At 36.7% G+C, this 27,011-nt stretch overlaps 1 protein-coding gene across 2 annotated transcripts; it reads left to right on the top strand.

Moving 5' to 3' along the window:
• The first annotated feature begins 474 nt into the window (after nt 1-474).
• Nucleotides 475-27,011, top strand: LOC112527270 (guanine nucleotide exchange factor SPIKE 1). Of its 2 annotated transcripts, XM_025137801.1 has the most exons (31): nt 475-730; nt 2,199-2,284; nt 2,515-2,677; nt 3,077-3,165; nt 3,362-3,474; nt 3,577-3,632; nt 3,748-3,845; nt 3,998-4,138; nt 4,791-5,102; nt 5,779-6,057; nt 6,919-7,086; nt 7,172-7,363; nt 7,554-7,597; nt 8,850-8,919; nt 10,582-10,743; nt 13,952-14,059; nt 14,215-14,252; nt 14,762-14,906; nt 15,381-15,507; nt 17,359-17,552; nt 17,900-18,030; nt 18,830-18,905; nt 18,999-19,109; nt 20,342-20,524; nt 21,258-21,401; nt 21,551-21,724; nt 21,887-22,234; nt 22,997-23,329; nt 23,419-23,604; nt 24,218-25,192; nt 26,554-27,011. In XM_025137801.1, the coding sequence occupies exons 2-31, from the start codon at nt 2,210-2,212 to the stop codon at nt 26,806-26,808; spliced, it is 5,490 nt and encodes a 1,829-aa protein (XP_024993569.1). In that variant the 5' UTR covers nt 475-730; nt 2,199-2,209; the 3' UTR covers nt 26,809-27,011. The 2 variants fall into 2 exon arrangements, with proteins under 2 accessions (XP_024993569.1, XP_024993570.1); XM_025137802.1 differs by lacking the exons at nt 475-730; nt 2,199-2,284; nt 2,515-2,677; ... (3 more) ...; nt 3,748-3,845; nt 3,998-4,138 and adding an exon at nt 4,465-4,699.

Genomic DNA, 27,011 nt, shown 5'->3' with positions numbered 1-27,011 from the left:
ATTTCAGTATTTCATACACTCCACCAACCATAGATTTCATTATTCCATCATAGTGGGAAATGAACTGAATTCCGTTCTAACCGATTTTCTTAAAATGACAAAACTACCCCATTGAACCAATTTTCTTAAATTAATATCATTTGTAATTTAAAAAACAAATTCGAAGAAGAGTATTTTGGTATTTTCACCATTTTATTTCACTTCACCAGTAAACCAAACAAACAAATTTCAATTTACCTGACAGATTATATTTCATTTTCCTACTAACCAATCACTTGATGACACCTATCACTTGATGACACCTGATAACATTTCATTTCAACGTGTCACGTATTTCAATTTCTTTAACATATTCTTTGTTTATTTTGCAAAGAAATTGCAAAGAAATTATGTGTGTGGGACGTCGTCGTTTTGATGACATTGAATGGGGTAAGAACTCATATTAGGCTGTCAAATCTACAAATTGAGAGATCGATAGATGCATAAATTACCTAACTCCACTGGCCACCAGGAAGCACCTTTGACAACTATGGCATGACGAAGCTTTAAGCATCCTCCCTCTGCACCCAACTTTCCAGCTACTTTCATTAATCTACTTCCTACTCCTACTCATACTCCTACTACTTTTATGGGTTTTGGGCTTTTAACTGGTTTCTGCTTCCAGGGTTTTCTTCCATAGATCTGAACTTCAAACCCCACTTCAATTTGTACTCGTTTTGCCTTTTCGGAGGTCAGTAATCCCATCTTTCTTTCTCTTTCTGTGGTGACACACTGCACATAAAGCTGCATTTTACTAATGCCATTCAGATCCACCCCCACATTCAAACCCCAGTTTCACAAGGTTTTGAATGTAGGGTGTGTGAAATGGGTTTTGACCCGTTCAGTCCTCCATCGTGATTGACCCCATTAGACCGATGTTTGCATTCGTTTTTGCTGCTTATTGTAGTCAAACGAAGTCTTGTAAATTTGAATGAATTTATTTTGACTTACTGTGAATCTGCCATATGAATGCACGTGACTAGAGTTATGTGATGATTTGTTGGTCTTTTTCATTTTGTTCTTGAACCATCTTTTTCATTTATGTATATGATTAGGTAGTTGCATTGAGTTGCGATTATGTTTTATGCGACTTAGGGTTTTGAAGGAATGAAGGTTTATGATATGGAAGAGTGTGGTTTTTCCATAAGTGTTTAATCACAGGGACTTGTGTATTGCAGTGAGTTGTTACCTTTGTTGGTATTACTGTAACTGCACGAGGTGCAACTCGTTGCAGCATAGTTGCTCCGTGTTTGGAACTTGTTTCAAATGGTGTGCATGATATGATGAACATCATGGTATCAACGAGGGTTTGGAAGCCTAATGGGTCTATTAATGCACCTAATTTGACATGACATTGTTTCTATACTAATTACCCTAAATATGAATGTTGAAGGTGGAATGCAGTAAATAAGATTACAACTATCATGTTGTCCCGAAACTGCTTACCCATGACGGTGAAGACAACTGCATTAATGGAATGCTTCTAAGACTTTTTTTTCCTGGAAACTATGTATTATAGGAAAATATATCCTTTAATTTGTTTATTATTGATTAATTGGTAGAATTTAAGTGAGGCTGCGGTTCTTGGTTTGGTAGGTTATGGCTTCGAGAGTATTATACGACATTATATGTTTACGTAATCCTTCATTATACTGATATGAAAGACTTCTAAGTACTTTTTTTCTTCAGAAACTATGTATTATAGGAAAATATATAGTTTCTTTTATTTAATGTTGGTTCATTAGTAGAATTTAAGTGAGGCTGCGGTTCTTGGTTTGGTAGTTATGGCTTCGAGAATATTCTACGACATTATATATCTATGTAATCCCTCATTATAATGCTATATAGAGTAATTTATGGTTTGATTATATCTGTAAGCTTTATTCTCATATCTGGCCCTTTACAGGGGTTAGTGTTGTCTCTTTATCTTTCCTTTCACCATTCTTTGTTTTTCTCACCAACACTGTTACCCTTTTCTATCATGTTATACATCAACCCCGTAGAGTTTGTAACAACAGCTTTGTTCCCTCCTAAGGCTCACAAACATTTTGGTCTTTTTTGAGTGAAAAAACATCATAGAAGAATAAGCTTGTCAATGTTTTTGGGTGTATGCTATTATGGTTGAAGTTTACAATCTGGTGCATGGACCTTGATTTCAGGCTAAGAGAACATGTCATCTAATGGGCATTGTTTTAGAAGAAAGCCTCGCCTGCCAGTTGCTGCAAATCTGAATGTCGACTCACTGGTATGTTGCGGCCATCAATGTTATATTATTCATTAACACTAAAGGATGTTACAATGGCTTGTGTGTCTAGATTGAGATTCGTGAATCAGCATTTGTTACTAAGCCATTCATAGCCCTGTTCCTCAGAAGAGGAAATTGTATGATCGTTACTGCTAGAATCTGTGGCATGGACTGGTTATTTATGGACATTCACAAACTATATTGCTCACAGAACATCTGCTTATTGACAGCTTGATGAAAATTTGGAGCAGTGGCCACATTTAAATGAACTTGTTCAGTGCTACAAAACTGACTGGATAAAGGATGAAAACAAGTATGGGCACTACGAAAGTGTCGGCAATGTATCCTTTCAGAATCAGATATTTGAAGGACCTGATACTGATATTGAAACAGGTACACAGTAACATATGCAAAAATCTATGGGAGTGAAGGATATAAGTTTTACCATGTTCATCTAATACTAACAGAACTTTTTGTGCTCAAGTTAGTCAGCTTCTCTGTCCAATCATGAAAATCTTTTTTTTGAATATATTGTTTATACAAAAATATACTTTTAAAGTTTGAAATTATGTTTGTATTAAAGCAACAAAAAGCTTTGACGAATGTATTGAGGAACTCCCAAAGATGTGTGGCAAATAGTGTCGAGGCACTTGATATGGGGGGGGGGGGACAAAGTAGCATTTATGTAACGCAAACAACAATCTTTTTTATTCTCGGCATATGTTCTTTCTTGCTAAGACGGATATTTGCTAACAACCTTTTGTATGTGATGCTTCCTTTTGAGCTCTGCAGAAATACATCTTGCCAATGCTAGGCAAGATAAGATTGAAGACAATACTGATGATGATGTACCCAGTACCTCCGGTAGACAGCTTACAGAGGTTATTTTCTCCGAATCTTCATTCATATGTATATGCTGGATAACTTTGCAACTGATGCATATGTAGAATGCCTTTGCTTGCATATTTTTCTGTTCAAATGCAATGTTTTATTCTATATGAACTTATCATGCCTCTAGTATTTCACTCTCATCTGGATTTGAAATGACACTTTGTGGTAATTTTAAATCTTATGCAGCACTATGGTGAATCCCCACTACCTGCGTATGAACCTGTATTTGACTGGGAAAATGAGAGGTCAATGATATTTGGACAAAGAATTCCAGAATCTAATATGCCACAGTCTTCGAGGTTTAGTAATTTTGAAACTTTAGAAACATGCATCCGATTTGTGTTTTTATCTATTCCCCTAAACACTTGTAATTTTCTAATATGTTTCATTTTTGTCTGTAGTGGGTTGAAGATTTCTGTAAAAGTTCTTTCCCTGTCATTTCAAGCAGGATTAGTTGGTGAGATCAAGACCATCAAATTCATGAGCAATTCTTTTTGATACCTACCTTCTATGTTTATGACATTATTCTTTGTGTGAGTTTAAATCTAATATCAGCAAATTTCTCTTATTAGAGCCGTTTTATGGCACTATATCGTTGTACAATAAAGAGAGAAGAGAAAAGCTGTCAGAGGACTTCATTTTTCGTGTTGTGCCATCTGAAATGCAGGACGTAAGCACCAATAAGATTTCCACTTTGTTTGAGTCTGTTTTGTTATGTTGATTGTATTCATTGTTTCTCTCATTCAAATTTAAGTTCAATTATTCGTATGATGACAATCATATGAAGAACTGAAAAATTTGCATCTCTCTTTTCTACCTTAGCAGGCCAGCAGTTCTTCTGAACCCCGTGGACTTTTTTATTTAGACACTCCATCATCATCAGTTTGCCTGCTTATACAGTTAGAGAAGTGTGCTACTGAAGAAGGCGGAGTGACCCCATCTGTTTATTCGCGCAAAGAACCAGTATGTATTAAGAACATTGATAGCCATGATACATGATTTACAAACATCTGAATATAATTGCATGTCACTTACTACCTGATTTGTTTACTTCTCGAAGATTATTTTCTTTTTCTAGATCATTTTTAGGTCTTGTCATTACATTGATGTATTTAAATGGTTATTGATATTATCCTTTATGAGGTTCGCAATGTTGGAAACTTCACATCGTTATTTATCCTTCTCCTTCTGTTAAGAGTTAATATTCTTTCAGTTGGTTAGGGAGTCCTGTCTCTACTTGGATCTGGAGCCCGGAATTATAACATAAACCAGCATTGATGGATTAAAAGGACCCACTTCCTTCCAAACACAATGCTTAGGAAGGAAGGGCATTGTGAGTCAGACTTCTTCCTTTGGGTAACCATCGACAGAATGACAACATTCCTCGCCAACAGGTCTTGGTTTCCTGAAAAACATTACAATACAGATGAGAATAACATAAAAGCGGTCTTCTTACACCATCATGGAATACCATAAATATTCAACTTATGCTCCCTTTCATTAGTCCAGTTAGAACTAAATTTTGTATGTGTTACTGCTTTTTGTATCATTCTATTTATCTTCCAAGTTCCAACTATAAGTTACATTGTCATTTTCTGCTTGTGATATGAAATAGGTCCATCTTACTGAGAGAGAAAAGCAGAAACTACAAGTTTGGTCTCGGATGATGCCTTATAGAGAGTCCTTTTCTTGGGCAATTATTCCGCTGTTCGATAGCAACATTGGTTCAGCTTCTGGTGGATCTGCTTCCCCCAGCAGTCCACTTGCACATAGTCTATCAGGAGTAAATTTGCAGGAGGGTGTCTCTGAGCCTATCACAAAGGTCACATTAGACGGACAACTGGGTTACTCGAGTGGAAATTCTGTTGTTGTGGAAGTGTCAAACCTGAATAAAGTTAAGGAGAGCTATACCGAGGATTCTCTCCAGGTAAACAAACATCTTTTAGTCCAATTTTTTTGTATTTTGTGTTTATCAGCATATCTTTCTCTGTTTTGGTAATAAAATGTGAATCCCCTTCCATTAGTGTGTATGCATCATTTTACATTAGGTATTGAATAACCACTTGAACAGTGACTTGTAAGTAACGAAGTGAAACCTAGAGGTTCAAGTACTACAGTGCATGTATTGGTTTGAATGTAAAACCTGGAGTACGAGTGCCGCTGTCTGACTGGCAACATAATCTTACACCGGCATATGGATGGTTTGTTGGATGCAGATGACTAGGTAATGAAGTAGTAAAGGTTTGTGGTGCTGCATGAACTTGGTTTTCATCAACAAAACAGTGGATAAATGTTTTACAAGGACTATGGGTTGTGTTCTTTTTGTTGCACAAGGAAGAGAATGCTTACAAAATAACAAAAGACAGTGTGTGATTGTAAAGAACCAAAAGAGGAAACTAATCATATCCTTTATCTAGTTTCGCCTTCTTTTGGCTAGTGATTGAGAAGTGCTGATTTAAAGGTGTCTGCAAATGCTTGAAAATGTTTTCGCTTGTAAACCTATCATTTTGATTGATGTTTTCTATATGTCTGGATGGTTTGGCAATTGGGATATGTAAAATGTTGGTTTATAAAATTACAGCTTCCCAACTGATTATTTTCAGGATCCCAAACGGAAGGTTCATAAGCCCGTGAAAGGTGTCTTACGGTTGGAAATAGAAAAAATTCAAGCTGCTAATACCGAATATGACAATGCTTCAGATAGTGGCAGTATTACCAATGATATGGACCATGGGGATCGAGTAGCTGATTCCATGGTCAATGAGTGGCGCAGCATTCATTCAAATAGACATCATAGTGGTTATTCAAAGTTCAGTGACGGTAAAGAACAACCCTCAAATGGATCAGTTGCAACAGGGCATGCAGATGTGACTACTAATGATGTAAGTTTGGCATTTTTTGTATGTGAACAGGATGCAGTTTACTCTTTTCTTTTCTATGTTTGTTTTTCACCTTTCACTTTACAGGAGTAACTAGCAGCTCATAACACGCGGATATTTATTATCAGCTGCAATTTTAGTTTATTCCATTGTTTTGTTGGAAAGGAAAAGGGAAATGGGAACATAAAAATCCCAATTTGATGTGCTAAATTGTTATTTTCTTGAAATAAATCTTGGTCACTGATAGTGCAATGTGTGGTCTGTAGTGATCCCTTACTATTTTATACAAACAAGAAAATTTCTATTTCCTGAACGGTTCAATGAGTCTATTGGTTATTGTAAGATGAACAAATATATATTTGAACTTTAGGACTTATTCTACATGAGGTTCATCATTCAATGCACCACGCGATGAAACATGCAGACAATAACTTGTCTTGGTCTCCTCCTTTCTATCAATGCTTACCTTTTCTATGAATTAACCTTGCTATTAGAAAATATAATGCCAGTAATGCATAGAGTTTTCAGTACTCTATAAAAGCTTGTATGCTAGGTAGTGATATATTCTGTGAGAAAAATGAGTATGATCTATCGTCTTGCAGTTGCATGGTATGTTCACCTCTATCTACTGATTATATACCTCAAAGTGTTTATGAAATTCTGTACAACATAATGCATGTAAGGAAACAAAGGCATGCAGTATTGCAGTGACATAGTCACAAATTATTTTGGGTATGAAAATTTTCTTCAGGAGGAATTTCTATCTGATCAGTTTTCTGCTTTTTAATTCAAAATGCAATTTGTCTTGTGCTACGAACTTTTTATTTCTGTAAAGTTCATAATTGATTTGTATTGGGTTTACAGGTTCAAGCTTTTGACTTCCGCACAACAATTAGAAACGAGCCTTTCTTGCAGCTTTTTCATTGTCTTTATGTATACCCATTGACTGTTAGTTTAAGTCGGAAACGGAATTTGTTTATACGAATTGAACTCAGAAAGGACGATGCTGATACTCGAAAACAGCCACTAGAGGTTGGTGAAATTTGTAGGATACTGAAAAATACTCTTCATTTAAATCCTGTCTGTACAAAGTTGAAATAACGTTTAAATTGAACAGGCAATGTATTCAAGGGAGCCGGGTACATCTCTACAAAAATGGGCTCACACACAAGTTTCTCCTGGAAATAGGGTGGCTTGCTACCATGATGAAATTAAAGTTTCACTTCCTTCTATGTGGACCCCCCAACATCACCTTTTGTTCACTTTCTTCCATATTGACCTTCAGACAAAGTTGGAGGCTCCAAAGCCAGTAAGTTCTATTATCTTAGTATTTATGATGAGGTGGGAATTTTTTCTGGAATTTCAATGTTAAAAGGCTAATTTTAGACATTCATTGCGGCTAATGGTGTGACATGTAAGTTGGCTTTGTTCTTCCTTTTTTTCACGTGATTCGATCATCAGCTATTTTGACTTGCTACCCTGTCTATTGATCTTGGCAGGTAATTATTGGATATGCTGCTCTTCCATTATCAACACACGCTCAGTAAGTCTTGACGTAATCCATTGCTTTTGGGATTTTCACGTAATAAAAGCTTGTTAGGTATCTAATGCATTTAGTAGCTTTTCTTTTCTATCTTCACTTGTTCTTACTTCTTCGTAAATGAAGGTCATAGGTGAGAAAGTCCCTTTGCATATGCTAGGAAATACTTGATAGTTGATACAAAGAATTCCCAACCAATGACTTGTTTTGATTGTCGGGAAGGTCCCATGTTCTTGAAAGATATAATAAGTGGGATCACAAGTGACTGAATGATTGGAATCTTTGGAGGCCTCACTGAGATAGGGTCTGTTTAGGATTTCAAATATTTCTTTTTTAACATTAGTGACTCGTGAATTTTATTGATTTACTTGTAAAGTGATCTGATGAACTTTTATTTGATTTTATGTTAAAAAATTTGGTCATTTAGTTAAAACTCTGTCTAGTGATAATGCAGAGGTTATTTTTCTGTCTTTCAAAAGAACTGCTTTTCTACTGGCAAGTCTTTACAAGAAGTGATCAAATCTATACGCCTTTCCCTAACAAAATAAGCCTACAATTTCTGTAAACTTGGCTTGTACATTACATAAATCATCTTGTGCATATAATTGTGGTATTGTTGAAAGCAAAAATCTACACTGTGAGAAGCAACTCCTACGTTACACCTTCTTTGTTTTGGGGATGTAATTCTTACAAAAAGTTACCATATTCATCTCATGCTTTGCACTGTTTTTAGTGTGTGATTGCTGTGTATAAAGAGTGCTATGTCCATTGAATTGAGCAGCATAAGTAACCTAACAATTTACGAAGAACAAGTAACAATAAACAACTTTGCTACGGTTGGAAACTTGTATCTTCCTCCACCTTGATATTGCTTCAATGTTACAGGAAAGTATCAGTATTACCAACAGTTCTTTAAGATGGTACTTTTTCCAAATCATTCAAAAATAGGTGACAGGCATGTGGATTTCTCTGTGTTCTATTGCTTCTACCAACGAAGGTGTTGATTGATGTTACCTAGGAAAAACAATCACAATTTAATCAAGTTTTTTGTTTGGAAACTGTTTGTTTCAGACATCATATACGTGACTTCCTATTGCTAACATAGGGTTTTAAGTCTTGGCCTCACTATCTGGAAAACGGTGTTTTATGTGTCTACAGCTGTTTGTTCTTATTATGTAATGGTTCTCAAATTATTTTCTAAGCTTATTATTTTTGATAATTTGAGCCAACTTGCTCTTTTTACCTTTGTATGTAGGTTAAGATCGGACATCTCTATACCAATCATGAAAGAGCTGGTTCCACACTATCTTCAAGATAGTGGCAAGGTAGGCTACATTTGTATGTACTATTTTGTACAATGGTGGGGTGATATATGCTACTGAAATAATGATATAAACTAACACTAAGCTGATAATAACAAGCCCAACCTTATATGTTTCCATCTTCTAACAATCCTTGAGTTGGAGCATAGATATCAATCAGGTATTCTTGAACCCGCTCAAAATTAACCCAATCTTCCATACTTGAATAAGCTTATTCTCTTCTCATATTCAGACGATGAAGAACACCAGGGTGGCGATCAGGTAGTGACTGTCTGCATTAGCAGCAAATGTAAACAAATAAGGACATGATTAATAGGAACAAGGGGAAGCTGAAACAAACCAAAGCCAAAGACAACAAATATCATTTTGTTATAAATCCCTTCTGAAGATTAACTAAACAACCAAAAATCCTGGACGTTTGCATTATGGCCATAAATCCTGAACCGTATGCATGACAGCTGGCTCCTTGGCTTCGAGGAACTGTCATTACAACTTCCTGAAATTGAACAACTACCACATCCTTGAACCTTCCTGAAATTGCAAAACAGTCCATAAGTTTCCTTGACTGCCTGAAATTGCACCAGCAATCAGATGATTAGGAAATCACCTATTCGGTTGTCCTTATGTTAAATCAGTGCTTAGTCCGAAGTGTTAAACTATGCAGTTGCTTTAGCTATAAAAAGTTAGCAGGTGGATTGACTAATCCACTTGGTAAGAAGCTGTATCCTTTTCACTGATAGGACAGGACTAATTTTGGCTCCTGCTTAACCAGCCTATCAAAGAAATGGGATTCAATCAAACCAGCCGGAATCAAAACCAATAGACCAAGATCATACAAGCGCAGCAGGAATTTGGATAAAAATCAGATTGACATGATAACAATGTGTCCAAAGTGTGATTCCGGGAGTAGTAAGATGTGTGCAACTCTGTCCTCTACCCAAAAGAGTAGGGTTACTTTCCGTGAAGACAAACTTCATTATGTTTGCTGATGACAAAATGTAGGTGGAGGTGGAAGAAGCTCTCTCCTAAGTTCTAACCTAACACTCTGTTAGGTTTCCAAAATGCATCATTGATAAATGGTATGAATGTAGGGGCCAAGACTGAGACATTGATTAGTCAACAGTAAGCCTATTACTAACAATACTCATCTAATACATACACACATAAATATATATGGATAAAGCCTCATCTAATATTTCCATCTTCTGTCTTTGTTTAACCCTCTGATATATCTCATATACTTTTCTCTTTTTTAAGCAAGCACTAAAAATTGAAGTAAACTAACACAAGCATTTACTAGCAATTCAAATCTAATATAAATCCATCTTCTGTAACTGTTTAACCCTCTCATATATCTCACAGACTTATTCTATTGAACCATCCATAAACTTCCAATATTTCCCTCTATAAACGTGCCTGGTTTCTGCTTTATCAACTGGCAATGTGTCTCATAAATGTTCTACTTCCATATGGTAGTTGCCATCTTTTATAGAGGAAACGGCTTGCTGCATTTCTGCTCTTCCTATTATTTGTTCATCCTTTTTCTATTTACTTTTTAAAATCTATTACCAATGCTCTTTTGAACAGGAAATGCTGCATGTTTGATTATAACAGTGTTGTATTGAACTCTTCCATTTTTATATCATCATTCTCTTTATTGTATAGGAGAGGCTGGATTACCTGGAAGACGGGAAAAGTGTCTTTCGCTTACGGTTACGACTTTGTTCGTCCTTGTACCCTGTTAGTGAGCGTATCAGGGATTTTTTTCTTGAATATGACAGACACACTCTTCGTACAAGCCCACCTTGGGGTTCTGAACTTCTTGAGGTACTATATATTTTTTCTTTTGGAATTATTGCATGTTTCATTCAGCATGTACTTGTCTCATTTTCTCTAATATTTAGATTTAACTCAACTATGCTATTGCTATTTGCTACCAACTGCTATGGGGTGAAATGACATCATGGAATGGTAAACAATCTCTTTTTGCTTCGGTAGGGAATGCCGCCGCTCATAGAACGGTCAAGTATATAATCTTCTGTGTATACAAGGGGCATATTAGTCAGATACATATGTATAAATACTCGTCATAATTTGGCCACAGACAAATACTTCTTTTTATAATATCTAGATTTATGATCAAAACAGTCTGGGAATAATACCTATAAGCATGTAAGCTATCTGATTAATTATGCTCTTACAGTCTGGGAATAATACCTATAAGCATGTAAGCTATCTGATTAATTATGCTCTTATTTTGAACATGCTGTAAATGAGTTGATGATCCAGTGAACTTGTACATACGTAATCATATGTTATGAAATGACATCAATGAGGATAATCTGAATAAAACATGAAATAGTGTTCAAATATAAAAAATGAATTTAATGAAATGCTTCCAGAATGGTGATCTGTGACTGCAACCTTGGCATGCTTTATGTTACCTGGCCAGAGATTTTGTACCCCCTTGAGCTTGGAGCTTCTCTCGATTAATTTATGTTTAATATGGAGTCTGACTTACCAGAAATTCTGACATTTATTGTCATGTAAAATTTGGAAATAATGGACATTGAGTTGGCTATTATTATTTTTTCACTTCTATTGTTTTTCATTCTTTTCCAATTCATCTGTTTGCTATATATAGAAAAGTTGTTAGATGACTACCTGTACCAGCTGTTACTTTAACATAGCTTATGCATGTATATTGGTGGTTCTTGTATAGAAGATTCAGTTTTTGAAGTACAATAAAACGGGCTTATCCTTGACACAACTTGTCATCTTCTTCTGCTGTTCTTGATTGGATGGCATTTCATAAATTCAACAGTAAAAAACAATATTTCCATACTTAAAAAGTATCTACATCATCAATATGCAACATAATAATATCTAATGTGGCAAGTACGATTCAAGAAGTCATACAACTATTCGGCAAAGTTGATTATATGGTTAGCGAGCATTTGATTAATTGGATGCCCATTGCCTTTCACTGCCTTAAAAAGTTTAATTCTCTATTAGGTCTATTATTGTTCTATGCCACTTTTATATGTCAGTCTTGTGATTATTGGTTGCATTTGATATGTTCATGATTTATGCTGTCTGCTTACAAATTTATCAAACAACTGTTGGGTGTTCTTTCGTTGTTTTACGGCATAGGAGAGTATCAGGGATATAGTACTCACCTATAACAGTGTCTTGTTTTCTGGATGTTATTTTGTTCGGTTATGTTATTTTTCATGTCAAGTGAGGAACAATTCCATTATATTTCTTTTGCCTTCTACCTTGTAATTCTTGATGAGGTACCTTGTGCTCTTGTTGCTGACGATCTTACGTTACCTACTTCCTCCATATACTGTTGCATTTCACGAAATTGAGCTTATCATATTTAGACGATGGTGATTATCGTGATGATCTACAAAGATATAGGTGGTCAATTGGAATCTAAGCTATCCCCTATTCGTTGGTCATTTGGTTCATGTCCTCCGTTTGTAGTTGTTGGGATTCTGTTTGTCTGATCTTAAGAGTTCCCTATCTAGACGATAGTAGTCTTCTTGATGATCCATGAAGATACATGAGGCTAGGTGGAATCTAAGCTACCTCACAGTTGTTAGACCTAATATTGAATATTCAGTTATTTTCTACTCGTGTGCTAGATCAGGTCATATTTCCCATCCATATTAGTCAGGATCTGTTTGTTACATCTTAAGACTTCTATCCAGATGACGATAAAGAGCCTGTTTGTTGGCACATGACAGCTTAATGAGCTTAATGGGACTCAGCTTATTCGGTTAGCTATACATGACTGTTTGGTAGTGGCTTAATGATATAGAAAGTGCCTTATTCAGTAAGCTTATAGGGGGAGCTCTATGCAAAAAGCCAAGTTTTCCTAAACCTGCCCCTTCCGGTTAGAGAACACAGTCCTTCCATTTATGAAAAAACTTCCCAACCAAAAACCTTCCCAACTATACAGAGAGATTAATCAGACCATTTTATTCTTACATGACTTAATGGAAAAGCAACCAAACAGCCACGCACTTCTTGATGATCATTGAAGATATACGAGGCTAGTTGGAGGCCAAGACATGCCACTGTTATCATCCAAGAAGAGAGAAGAGAGGAACCTTCGGAGCTCCTCCTCTATCGTATGTTATTAATTCTGGTGTTGTATTTTTGTGGGCAATATTTGTTGGGTTATAAAACTTTTCAAGGGGGTTCCTCACTGATTTTGCATGATAGTTGCTGGTAATTTTATTGTCAAACATTAGGGTCTTCGTATGGCTTGACATCTAACAGTGAATAGTGTCTTTTAGGGGAAACCTTATATAATTGAAGAGTAAGAAGCTGCTCTCTACTTCTCTCTTATGTAGAGTTCGAGTATGGTGCCCTGGCTTGTATAATTTTTACTTTGTTTGACGATTAGTTAAAGAGTAAGGAGATTCTTTCTACTCTTTGGGGATGCACTGTGATATTGAGGCTGTTACGAGTGTTTCCAAATAAAAGGCCTCATGAGTATAGCATGCCTATCAAGGTAGATTTCCACTTTTCCTCTGAGACAGGTGGTTTGTACCTCCCATGAGCCTCCCCTTGTTGAGCTGGTCCCCTGAGGAGTTTTACCTTGAGTTCTTCTCTAAAGCCTTCTATAGGCCTAAGACTGGATCTATTGGCAATAAGTTTGACATTTTGACATTTATGTTCCAACTTGATTACTTTTGGATGTATAAGATATTCCTTGAAGCGATATGTTCTTGGCCTTGCTCTTTGACGCTTTTACTGTGCACCTCTCTATTCGAGCTTTCTCTTTACATACTGCAATGTGTGTCCTAGAGCTTATGGATCTACTCAAACTTTACTTCAGTTTTTTGGTTCTGGAGTGAGACGATAAGAGAAGCTGGAAATCATGAAAATTTGTGGATTCGTCTAAGCTTATTTATTCTTCTAAAGATGCATTAGTTTTTATTCATACATATGGATAAGATTTTTATGTTGTAGTGCTCAAATGAATTAATAGCAATCTAAAGTGCATTGAACTTCTTTTCAGGCAATCAACAGTTTGAAAAATGTTGATTCAACTGCCTTGCTGCAGTTTCTTCACCCAATATTGAATATGCTTCTCCATCTTATTGGCAACGGTGGAGAAACTCTCCAGGTTAAGCAGTTTATTTTTCCCAATAGTTGTACTTGAATTTATCTCTCTTGTCTGCTAGTTTATCACCAATTTCTGTAGCTTCGTCTTTCCCTCATATAATCAGGATAACCAATTGAAAGCATGTTCCTCAGTATTGATTTTTGATCTTCTCATAGGTTGCTGCTTTCAGAGCTATGGTTAATATTTTGACACGGTATGTACTTCTGAAGATTTTCGCACGATTGGGATAACTTTTTGTTTAACATAGAAAAGCTGCCTACAAGTTATTCATGTGAAGTATGAATTGGTTTCTGATTTGGCTATTCGTGCTTCACTCCATACCCTTGTGCTGACAAATTTTTTTCAGTGTTTCTGCCAACTGGTGCTTAATTTTTTTTCTATATTTGGATATTAATTTCGAATTGATGAACATAAACAAAAAGGTTGTTAAGTTCTGGTGGCAAAGCATCGAATAAAATTATAAATACTCTTGGGTTACAAGGATGTTATATTAGAAAGTGTTGTCTTTCTATGTTGTTTTTTTTTGTGGAAAAAAATGGGTTGAGAAACAAATATGGGTTTTTTAATCCAAACTAACCTGCATATAGATGTATAGGAAAGAATTATTTTCACTATTGTAATTAGTCCAGGCCCACATTCTATACTATGAAGACATGTTATCCAGCTTCCACCATTTTGCAGTAACGTAGTTGTTTTCTGTAGAGTACAGCAAGAGTCGGTCGATGAAGCTGAAAGAAATATATTTCTGGTCAACTATGTGGACTATGCTTTTGATGATTTTGGTGGTCGACAAACTCCGGTATATCCTGGTTTGTCGACAGTTTGGGGAAGTTTGGCTCGTAGCAAGGTAAATGTCCCTTGCATATCACTTTATTTAACAGCACAAAGAAGCTAACATCTAAATCTCTTTATTTTAATTTTTTTGTAAATAATGGTAGCTCGACTTACAGTGGGTATGTGATCTAATCACTGTTACATGTGAGATCATCTCTTGCCGCTATCACATTCCTTTTTGAATATTATAATTGACTCGAGCTATTGAGTATATCATTAGTATGTGATTCTTCTTTATTCTTTTTTCTATATTTAATTGTTCATTGATTTCTCTCCCATTCTCCTTTGGGGTGGTAGTTGAGTGCCAGTTTGTTTAGGCGACCTTTTATCTGCAATCGTGGAATATGTAGTCTTCATCATAGGATTCCATGGAGAATGTTATGCTCTTATTGATTTCTTATCACATGCTTCTTAAGCCAAGGATCTACTTGTGACTTGCTAAGATATGCTTACTCCACTAACTTAAGTTACTGAATTTACATTGTAGGCCAAAGGCTACCGAGTTGGACCAGTATATGATGATGTCCTCTCAATGGCTTGGTTTTTCCTTGAATTGATTGTAAAGTCGATGGCACTTGAGCAGACTCGACTGTTGTATCATAATCTGCCTCTAGGTATCTTCTTTGAATAGTTATTGCAGCTGTTCTTTGCTTTAGTTCACACTGTCAACAACTTATGGTACACCTTTTTGATTCATTTAAAACCTACAATATGCACTCAATAAGGGTCCTTGATTTGAAATTACCTTTTATACAAAAATCTTAAAGAAGTCTGGAGAATGGGATGATCCAAGGAGAGTAGATTATCACCCATTGCCAACTTGAAAGGCAAGGCAGATACGAAGTCTGGAACAGGAAAGGTACCAGAAATGGACGGACAAACTGAAAAGCAGTCCCCAGAAAAACTTAAAATACACACCAAGGGAAACCAACAGTAAAACAAAAATGGAAGCGACACGTTTACTGAAACAAGCAGGTCTTCATCCTTACATTTCCTGCTTGTGACTGCATGGACATTCCTGCTTTGTTTCTGGATGGTTTTTGTCTTCTCTTGATGCCTGGAGGCTCATCTGGAGCTGCTATAAATTTGGTGGAGTTGGGTACCTCGTGTGGCAGACAAGACACCCAACAGCTGTTGGTTTAGGTAACATATTACAGCGGATGACAATTCTGCCTTTTTCATATACACTGAGTGCACAGAGCAGGAGTAGGGGGAAGAGTAATGTGGTCAGAAGAAAGATGACACAAATGGATGTCCGGCCAGATGCAGAATTGCATTGTGCATGATGACACAAGAAATCATTACTGGTTGTATTACCTGGAAGAGGTGAGAGGAAACTCAAAAAGATTTAGATGGTAATATTCGAGGGTACAGAAACAGACCTGGATTCTGAAAACAGTACCTGAACTAGAATATGAAGACTTAAATCTGACTTTCCAGAAATTTCAAACAAGACACTTGAACTTTTAGAATTTACATAGGACCCCTAAAGTTTTCTGGAAGTGAAAATCAACTCCTGGACTAACTGTAATGGGTTAGGACATACGATAACTGTCGCATGAGTCACATCTTCTGATCAAGTATAGACACGGTAATAGACGTCACGATGGCAGTCAATGGCTCAGTAGAAGGTCAAAGAATCAAGCTGAGATGTGGCAATCTCGGGTGATGAGACTTGAATTCAGCAAGTTGGTATGATAGACTATCTGGTTGGGTCGATAGCTAGGATGGTCAGATGGATTTGCATCAAGCAGGACTTGCAGTTGCTTTGCATGACGAGCAGACGTGGACAGGTGAACACATCGGTTCTGAAGTGGATTCAGAAAACAGTAAGGCCGCAGGTGGTACTGGTGGTGGAAGTAGATGGTAGTGCAGGCAGTGAAGGTCCAGCACCGACAAATTCCTTAGTGGTGGTACAGATGGAACACTTGAACAGAAAATACAGCAAACTCGATTGATGTCCACTGTGCAGCCAGATGACAGATGGTGGACGCAACTAGCTTTAGTAGGTGCTATGGTTTGGCTATTAAGACCTTAACCCTGGTTCCTAATGTTGAGGGAAAAGCTTGATACTGCAGGGAAACGTTGATTATATATGTATATAACATGGGCTGATGGAGTCTATTATCTAATTGGTCATTTACTCTAATAACCCCCATTATCAGAAGTTTCAATGCTGTTTTGGGTGATTTCTGCTACCGGCATTGAACTATTCAGTATTGCCTCTCATTTAAAAAATGGACTGTTTTTTCTGCGACAAACACTATGATGAAGTATTTAATTCCATTTGAGTTTCAGAAGTTATGGACCTAATCACAGTAATTTTCTTGAATATTTAGTTCGGCTGTAACACTGAAGTAATTTAAAACGATTACGAGTATTGGTCATATAATCAGTTGAAGCAGAATCTCATTGATGTCTTTCCTTCTCATGCATTAAGCAAATTGTTTCCTTTTGCACGACAGGTGAAGATATCCCACCAATGCAATTGAAAGAAGGTGTATTTAGATGCATCATGCAATTATATGATTGCCTCCTGACAGAGGTGCATGAGCGTTGTAAGAGGGGTTTAAGTTTGGCAAAACGTTTAAACAGCAGTTTGGCTTTCTTTTGTTACGATCTTTTGTCAACCATTGAACCTCGGCAAGTTTTTGAATTGGTAACTACTCATCACACTGTACCTTGGTACATCTTTCTTTATTATGCTATGAGACACTTGTCCATGACATCATGTTTATACCTTGTCGGGACACTTTGGATCACATGGGAAGCAAAACGAAGTTGGGAATGGTTTATGTGTATTATGTTGCTTCACGGTGTATTTAACTTGTAATCTTAATGAGGCATAGTTTAAGCCTTTAAGGATATGTTCATATATTATAACAGCTGCCAACCAATTACTCCAAAGTTGCTCGTGCCTCTCTTGCTCTTAGTATATTTTGCTTACGTGTCATTAGTCCCATTCCATCAGCATTTTAATTGATATGTTGATACTTCTGATTGCAGGTGTCCTTGTACCTGGATAAGTTCTCTGGGGTGTGTCAATCGGTGTTGCATGATTGCAAGCTTACCTTTCTACAAATCATATGTGACCATGATCTATTTGTTGAAATGCCTGGGCGGGATCCTTCTGATAGGTATATTATGTTCAGATGTCATTATTCCTCATAGCAATATATAAAATTCCGCAACTCATGCTTCTATTTCCCCTAAAAGGGAAGGACTTAGGTTCAGGCATGATTATATATCTCTTATGTTCTCTGTGACAGAAGCGTTTACCCTTGTGCACTGTTGAACTGTCTCTAGTCCTTCGGTCAGAATGTACCAGCATGTGCACCAATTTGTTTCTTAAGAATACTATGACTGTTATATTTTTGAGATATATTTCTGTTATGTTGGGAAGTATCTTTACTTGTGGCTATATCTGTTGCATCGCATTCAAAAATCTATACCATCTGTGTAACTTAGTTTAATATTTTTGTGAATACGAACAACCAATTCATCTTGCAACCAATAGATAAGTTTCTAAAAGGTTTGATCGTATCAGTTTGATTGGATTTTTGAAGTGCTAAATACCGGAATTCATAAAGAATTTCAATTTGTTTATTTGTGAGAGATGGCTGTTGGCTGTCATATTGTTTTGTTGATTATTTTGTTTAATTATTTGTACAGTTGAATAAATTCGACGACTTAGTATTGACTTTGTGGTAGGTTTGATGCATTTGATGTTTTGAACTATGAGCTATCCCTTCATCCCTTGCCATTTTATCTGTTTGACATGGCATGAATTGCGGTTCACTTATTTATGGTTCCTTCTTGGGAATTGTCTTTTAGGTTTTTCTTTAGTATATGTCTTGCTACCAGTTCACATATGGCTCTGTGTATCACTTATGAAGCTGCATTTGAGTATTTAATGCAATATGCTTTTTATCACAGGAACTATCTTTCATCTGTCTTAATTCAAGAACTTTTCCTTACTTGGGATCATGATGATTTATCTCAGCGGGCAAAAGTGAGTGTAACAATATTCTATTTTTTGTGGATGGATATTTTCTTTCCAAGACATTAATGCTGTCTTTCATTGCTAATTATTTTCTGTTTCTAGGCAGCAAGGATTTTGGTAGTCCTCTTATGCAAGCATGATTTTGATTCTCGCTACCAGAAGCCTGAGGATAAATTGTATATTGCGCAGTTATACTTTCCACTTGTGGGACAGGTGATTAAGATATTTTAGTTCCTTTTTTATGGGAACTTGCTTTTGCAAATTTATAGAACTGTAATTCTGCAATGCTTCCTTCTGCAATAATTTAATTGAGCAAAATAAACTTCCATTATTTTTGTTTGAAATAATGGTCTTCTTCCTTCTGAAAGAATTTAATTGAGCAAATTGTTGCTCAAGTGATTACCTCTGATTTTTCCCTATTATATGTGCATAACATCATTTGTGTGTAGTAGCTTTTCATTAATCAAAACTAAGTGAGAAATCCCGTGTGGTATATATCCTAAAATGATCACTAATGAGATTATAAAAGATGTATGAAATTCATTCGCATAAAAGTTGCAAGATAGACAAAACTCTAATTCTGGGTTTTTTAGATCGACATAAGTGGCATGTGAGAAATATTTGGCAAACTAGACACAATAATCATGTGAGAAATGATTTGACACCCTAAGTTAGGTTGACATGTGAGTGTGCTTACCCAATTGACAAGACTCAGATGTAAACTTAAACACTGACTGAAAAATATGTCTTGGCATCTGAAGGAGAAAAGCTCGTTCTCTTTGATGCACTACTTGTTATGATAAGCATTCCCTCAGCCCAAGACATGTAAAAAAGATAAAATACTACTACGTTGATCATTATGGATTCTCACTAGTACTGGAAGTACATGTGAAACATGCCTCGTTATCTTGACAACCCCCTAAAAGTATAGTATTGATATCGTTGATGCATTTATGATAAGCATTTATGCGTGTGTTTTTGTATGATTGACAATGATGTGGAGAGCTGATATAACCTTCTCTATCTTTGCTCCCACAAGTGCTACAATATTTTTGTAACGTATATTTGGAATCAGTTGTGCCTTCCCTTCAGAGTTGCTTGGATATCATGTATAGCATTGGCTATTTGATTTATGCTTATAAGAAGATCTGAAATTAAAAGAAAAGAAAAGAACAGAGGAATCACAAAAAGTGAGAGGCACCCAATGAGAAAAGCAACCAACCTTGTCATTATCATCCTCACAATCTGTCCTTGATGTTAATATTCCTCACTGAGGACACCTCTCATTGTTTGTTTGATTTTATTCCGAGCTCTTGTTGGTGGGCTTTTTTCTTTTCCACTTTTTATTTCTTGAAACATATGTGGTATGAAAAATTATATTTGGTGGTGAATCCTTTATTATTATGATCCCTTATTTTAACAATTTTATAATAACTCTTCTGCAGATACTAGATGAAATGCCTGTATTCTATAACCTGAATACTGTTGAAAAGCGTGAGGTGTTGATTGTAGTTCTGCAAATATTACGCAACTTGGATGATGCGTCGCTTGTGAAGGCGTGGCAGCAGAATATTGCTCGAACAAGGCTATTTTTCAAACTACTTGAGGAGTGCCTAGTTCTTTTTGAGGTTGTTAACTGAATCCATTTTCTGACAATAACTTGCTTCTGCTAAATCATTCATCAGTTTTTACTTTACCTATTGGTCCATTGGAGGTCTTGGCCTAAAACATATGCATATCTTTTTGTAATGTGGTGTACAGTAATACAGTAACATGCTAGCTTGTTACCAATTGTTTCAAGAGAATTTTTGTTTAATTCTTCTAGGAACTGTAGAATCATGTGCTTATAGTTACACATAGAAGGAGCATCCATATGCTGATTGTGATAACAATACCAAAGTGTTTTCTTCTTATCTTGTATACGTTCTGATCTGATGGATGCTTGTTCTATGTTCTGGAAGTAGATCATGAGAAGCTGCTCTCTACTTGAAAATAATATTCCAACTTTTGTGATTCATGTAGTTTAGTCTAATTTTGATATCATAATATTGTAAACAGAAAATAAACTAATTTGGTAAGTCCTGCATAATACTTAAATTAACAGGTGATATACTACATAGGTTCCACTACTTTCAAACGAAAAATGGACAACAAAGTTTCAGTTATAAATTTAATCCCTACAAAAAAATAACTTCTATATCTATTTTAACTTGTTAAAAGTCACCCATTTGATACCTGGAATTTAATTTATGCTTATTTGGGAATGGGGTATAGTCTTACATTATAAGATTCAACATTTGTGGTAGGTGAGATATTTTTTCTGAGTCTTATTGGCAACTTACATTTATTACACAAATGCAGCACAGAAAAACTGTTGATAGCTTGCTTATAGGCGGCAGTTCTCGGAGTCCAGTTGCTGATGCACCTATGTCTCCAAAGTACTCTGATAGGCTTTCTCCTGCCATTAATCAGTATCTCTCTGAGGCATCTCGACAAGAAGTTCGGGTATGTCATTAGATTGTTTTCTTTCTAGTTGTAATGGAATGTGATTTAACCCCAAGAGGCAACTTGCATGCAGTCAATATTTATGATATATATTATTTAGTCATTCTGGTGCCTGGTTATTGCATCTCAGTTGTTCACATCAAATGCAGCCACAGGGTGCATCTGAGAATGGATATTTATGGCAGAGAGTGAACTCCCAGCTGAGCTCTCCTAGCCAACCATTTTCCTTAAGAGAAGCTCTTGCTCAGGCACAATCTTCTAGAATTGGAGCTTCAACCCAAGCACTGAGGGAATCTCTGCATCCAGTTTTGAGGCAAAAACTTGTATGTTTTATGAAGTACATGTGCCTACTCAATAAATGTAGATTCTATTGATTGAAGTATTCATTCTTGATGGTTGAATTCTAAATGACAATTTGCTCTACTGATTTCTAAATCATGGTGAAATTTATGTTTATCTATATAATAATTGTCGTTTTGCTTCAGGAACTTTGGGAAGAAAACCTTAGTGCTGCTATCAGTCTTCAAATCCTGGAAATAACAGAGAAGTTCTCTAGATCTGCTGCATCACATGGTATTGCAACTGATTATGGAAAGTTGGATTGCATGACATCCATATTTACAAGTATCTTCTCACGCAGTCAAGCACTGGCATTCTGGAAAGCACTATTCCCAGTATTCAACAGTGTATTTCAGCTTCATGGGGCAACATTAATGGCAAGGGAAAACGATCGTTTCTTAAAACAAATTGCTTTCCATCTTCTTAGGCTCGCTGTTTTCCGTAATGAGAATATCAGGAAAAGAGCTGTGATTGGATTGCAAATCCTTGTCAGGGTATGTGTACACACTTTTTAGTTTAGTACCTTCTATTGTGTAGACCAATTTCATTGTTCTGTTACTCTAAATACTTGGTGTTAAAAATTTATGTTCTAATAGAGTTTTAAACGAGATAGATTCACGAGCCTGTTTATATTAGTATGCAAAACCTTCTACAACCCTTACATAGTTTAACTTTCACCACTAATAAGATATATATATATATATATATAGGGGAGGGATAAAATGCAAATCAAGATATATATATATATATATATATATATAGAGAGAGAGAGAGAGAGAGAGAGAAAGAGAGAGAGAGAGAGGGTGGTTCAGGGGAAAACCCCCCAACAGAGGAAAATCCTTGTAACCATTCATCTGGACAGTATGCACATGTGCATACAAGTAATTGAAGCCGTTTTTTGGTTTTTATGCACATGTGCACACCAGACAAACTGCTTACAAATTACATGCATATCGTCTAGATGAACGGTTATCAGGGTGTTCCTCAGTTTTTCACTTATAGGCGGTTCCTTAGAGGTTTCATCAAGATCTGCTACTGAGTGGGAACGAAGCTGGAGTACACTAGACACGCATGCACCACCATAATACTTCTGACATTTGCCATGAGAGGATTTAGAGTTATGCTGGCAGTCAATATATTGTTTAGAAATAGGGGTGATTCATGATGGTACTAGTGCTTTTTTCAGTTCCTGACTTAAATGATCACTAACAGAGTAACCGCTATTTACCTTTAGTTTACTGCTTTCAATTTCGCAGAGCTCTTTCTCTCACTTCACACAGACAGCAAGATTAAGGGCCATGCTTACAATTACTTTGTCAGAGCTGATGTCTGATGTCCAAGTAACTCAGATGAAATCTGATGGAACACTTGAAGAAAGTGGTGAAGCATGCCGACTTCGTAGATCCCTAGAGGAAATGTCAGATGAAAGCAAGAGCGGGAACTTACTTACGGAATGCGGACTTCCAGAGTCTTCACTTGTTGCCATCCCAGAAAAATCAACAGAAAGTCGGTGGTCCTGGTCAGAAGTGAAATTTTTATCTAATAGCCTTCTTCTGGCCCTTGATGCTAGTCTGGAACATGCACTTTTGGTAAGTCTGAAGATCTTTTACTTTCTTTCTGATGTCCAATATAGAAAAATGCTTTTCACCAATATTATAACTTGGTTCATGTACTACAGGGATCACTTATGAACACAGATAGGTATGCGGCTGCAGAGAGTTTCTATAAGCTTGCCATGGCATTTGCTCCAGTGCCAGATCTTCATATAATGTGGTTACTGCATCTATGTGATGCACATCAGGAAATGCAATCTTGGGCTGAAGCTGCACAATGTGCTGTTGCTGTTGCTGGTGTTGTAATGCAGGTGAATGCTGTAAACAGTCTCATGAGCTGATAGCTGATCTCACTTGGCATATTCATGCATCTTTCCACTGTAGATTGTTTTTTGAGCTTATTGAAAAAGCCTTTTTGGTTAGCCATAAGCTCCAGGGTTTTTTCTCTACTTTTTTCCAATTATGCCCTCTATATTTTTCCAATTAAGTTTTCAACATGCTTTTTAGATCATTTTACATTGTCATCTTGCTTATCAGCTAGAGTTAGCAAACATGACTAGCTTAGTAGCTAACAACTAGCTTTTCGGCTAACAGCTAGCTTATCAGGTAGTTTGCAAACATAGCCTATGTGATATAGGTGTTATTTTATCATTACTTTATCATAGAATTAACTGTTACCTTACTGGATTACCATTGCCACAAATTAGAAAAGCTTTTCGGTTTAACCATTGCTACAAATTATTTATTTTAGTTAACAGAGTCTTGGGGGTTCAGTTGATGCTAAGTGTGTCCCAAAATTGGGTTGAGCCAAAGACCTCACACTTATGGAATGGTTAAGCAAACTTGTGAACAGGCCACCACATTGGGGTTAACAGCACAAATATCTGTCTAACTCCTGCACTTATATATTGTGTTTTCCTATAGGCTCTTGTGAGCAGAAATGATGGAGTTTGGAGCAATAATCATGTCACTGCTTTGCGCAAAATATGCCCGATGGTCAGCACTGAGATCACATCTGAGACCTCTGCAGCAGAAGTGGAAGGATATGGTGCTTCGAAACTCACGGTTGATTCTGCTGTCAAATACTTGCAGCTTGCAAATAAGCTTTTCTCTCAAGCTGAGCTGTATCATTTTTGTGGAAGCATTTTGGAACTTGTAATTCCAGTTTATAAGAGCAGGAGGTCTTATGGACAGCTAGCCAAATGCCATAGTATGCTAACCAATATCTATGAATCAATCCTAGAACAAGAATCAAGTCCAATACCATTTACAGATGCCACATATTATCGGGTGGGATTCTATGGTGAAAAGTTTGGGAAGCTTGATAAAAAAGAATATGTATACCGAGAGCCTCGTGATGTAAGGTTGGGTGACATAATGGAGAAGCTTAGTCATATATACGAGTTGAGGATGGATGGTAATCATACCTTGCACATAATTCCCGACTCGAGACAAGTAAAAGCAGACGAGTTGCAGCCTGGTGTCTGCTATCTGCAAATTACTGCTGTTGATCCAGTCATGGAAGATGAGGATCTTGGAAGCAGAAGGGAGAGGATTTTTTCTCTTTCTACTGGATCCGTTCGTGCACGTGTGTTTGACCGTTTCTTGTTTGATACCCCTTTCACGAAAAATGGTAAGACCCAAGGTGGATTGGAAGACCAGTGGAAGCGACGAACAGTTGTTCAAACCGAGGGTTCATTTCCTGCTTTAGTGAATAGGCTCTTGGTTACTAAATCCGAATCGCTTGAGTTTTCTCCAGTGGAGAATGCCATTGGTATGATCGAAACTCGAACAGCTGCCCTAAGAAATGAACTCGAAGAGCCTCGTAGCTCTGATGGAGATCAGCTTCCACGTCTCCAGAGTTTACAGAGGATACTTCAGGGATCCGTTGCAGTGCAAGTGAGTGTTCTTTACATAACTCATCGTACTCTATTTATTCCGGTGATATTCGGAGTTTCAGTTTTTAATTTTGTTTTCCAAAGATTGATATTTCCCTTAGTGGCCACATCCAGCACAATCATGCTATTGTGACTTGTACCTTAATGGAAGTCATATCTTTCGGGATATTAAAGCACGAGTGAAACATAGGTGTAGCTTTAGCATGATAGTGCTCGATTTCTCCATTTTATTGCTGGAAATGATTTTTATTTTTAAAGTCTTTCCGAAGTCCATGTTCTAGAGAAGTAAGGCTAAAAAGGGAAAGTTGGGGATTTTCTTGATTGTCTTTTATAAATATTAATTTATCGTTTCCATGGGTTGGGTTCCGGTGAGAACAACCCCATTTCGTGAGAACGTGAGAAAACATGAAGGTATCATTATGTGAAGGTTTGTCGTCAGAACTGGGAAGAGATACCTTTATATCGTGTAAATGTTACAAGATTCACACAATATAATGTAACCTTTCAATACAGTTTTTGAAGACAGTGTGAAAGTTACAATCTTTACACAATATAACGTAACATTTACACTAGATAAAAGTATTTTCACTTGTTCTCTCACCTTCTCACGAAAGTGAAAATTTTTCACGTGATCTTCACTCTTGTTTCCGTTCTGGGATAGTGTAATACCCCAATCCCATGTCATCAGTTCCTTCTGCTTAAATTTTTATAGTTGTTTGAGATATAGGGTTTGAGACTATGTTTCGGGTTCCATATTTCTGCCATCATGTATTCCCTATTCGTTTCCACAACCACGATTAATCACTTGCATCTCTACCCCTTAGGGATAGAGGTAAGGTCTGCATACATCCTACCCCGTCCTACCTCTACTGAGTTCATATTTCGGCCATTATGTCCCTTATTTGCTTCCACAACCATGAGTGATCACTTGCCTCTCTACACTTTGGGGCAGAGTTACCGTCTACATACATCCGACATGAGGGGCTGTTTGGTTGGTTTTTCATTAAGTCATGTATGGAAAAAGCCATCTATGTGGATTAATCTGTTAGGTTTCTGTTTGGGAGGGTTTTTTCATAGATGGAAGGAGCGTGTTCTTTAATTGGGAGAGTTAGCTTTGGAAAAAACTTGGCTTTCTGCATAAAGCTCCCTCTAGAAGGTTACTTAATAAGCCACTTGCTATATCATTAAGTCACTACTAGTCATGTATAGCTGATCGAATAAGTGAGTCTCATTAAGCTGCTAACAAACAATACCCTGAGATATATTGGGTTCGTTTGATTTAACCATGAGCAATCACTCATATTGTATATGTATGATGTGAAAAATGGTTACATTCTAATTTAAAAATGACTATATGTGTAGGTGAACAGTGGTGTATTGAGTGTGTGCACAGCTTTCTTATCGGGTGAGCCTGCAACAAGACTTCGGTCTCAGGAACTGCAACAACTCATTGCTGCTCTTCTTGAATTCATGGCTGTGTGTAAACGTGCCATTCGGGTGCATTTTAGACTCATCGGGGATGAAGACCAGGATTTCCACACACAACTGGTGAACGGGTTTCAGTCGCTCACAGCCGAGTTGTCCCATTACATTCCTGCAATCCTTTCAGAGCTCTGATTCTCTCTCTCTTTGTATTGTTAATGGTGGTTTGGTTTGTGTGTTTGCATTTTCAATCATTTGTTCATGTATCATGGTTGATAATGTTTGAATAGGATTGGTTTCTTAGGTTTCTTGGATTTTGTTGAATAGAAGAATCTTTTGTAACTGTATATTTCTTTTTTTTGATTCAACAGTTTGGCTTGCCTCATTTGTGAGTTTAA

The sequence above is a fragment of the Cynara cardunculus genome, assembly GCF_001531365.2.
Source record: "Cynara cardunculus var. scolymus isolate 2C chromosome LG 15, CcrdV1, whole genome shotgun sequence".
Taxonomy (NCBI): domain Eukaryota; kingdom Viridiplantae; phylum Streptophyta; class Magnoliopsida; order Asterales; family Asteraceae; genus Cynara; species Cynara cardunculus.
This window is presented reverse-complemented; position numbering and strand designations above follow the sequence as displayed.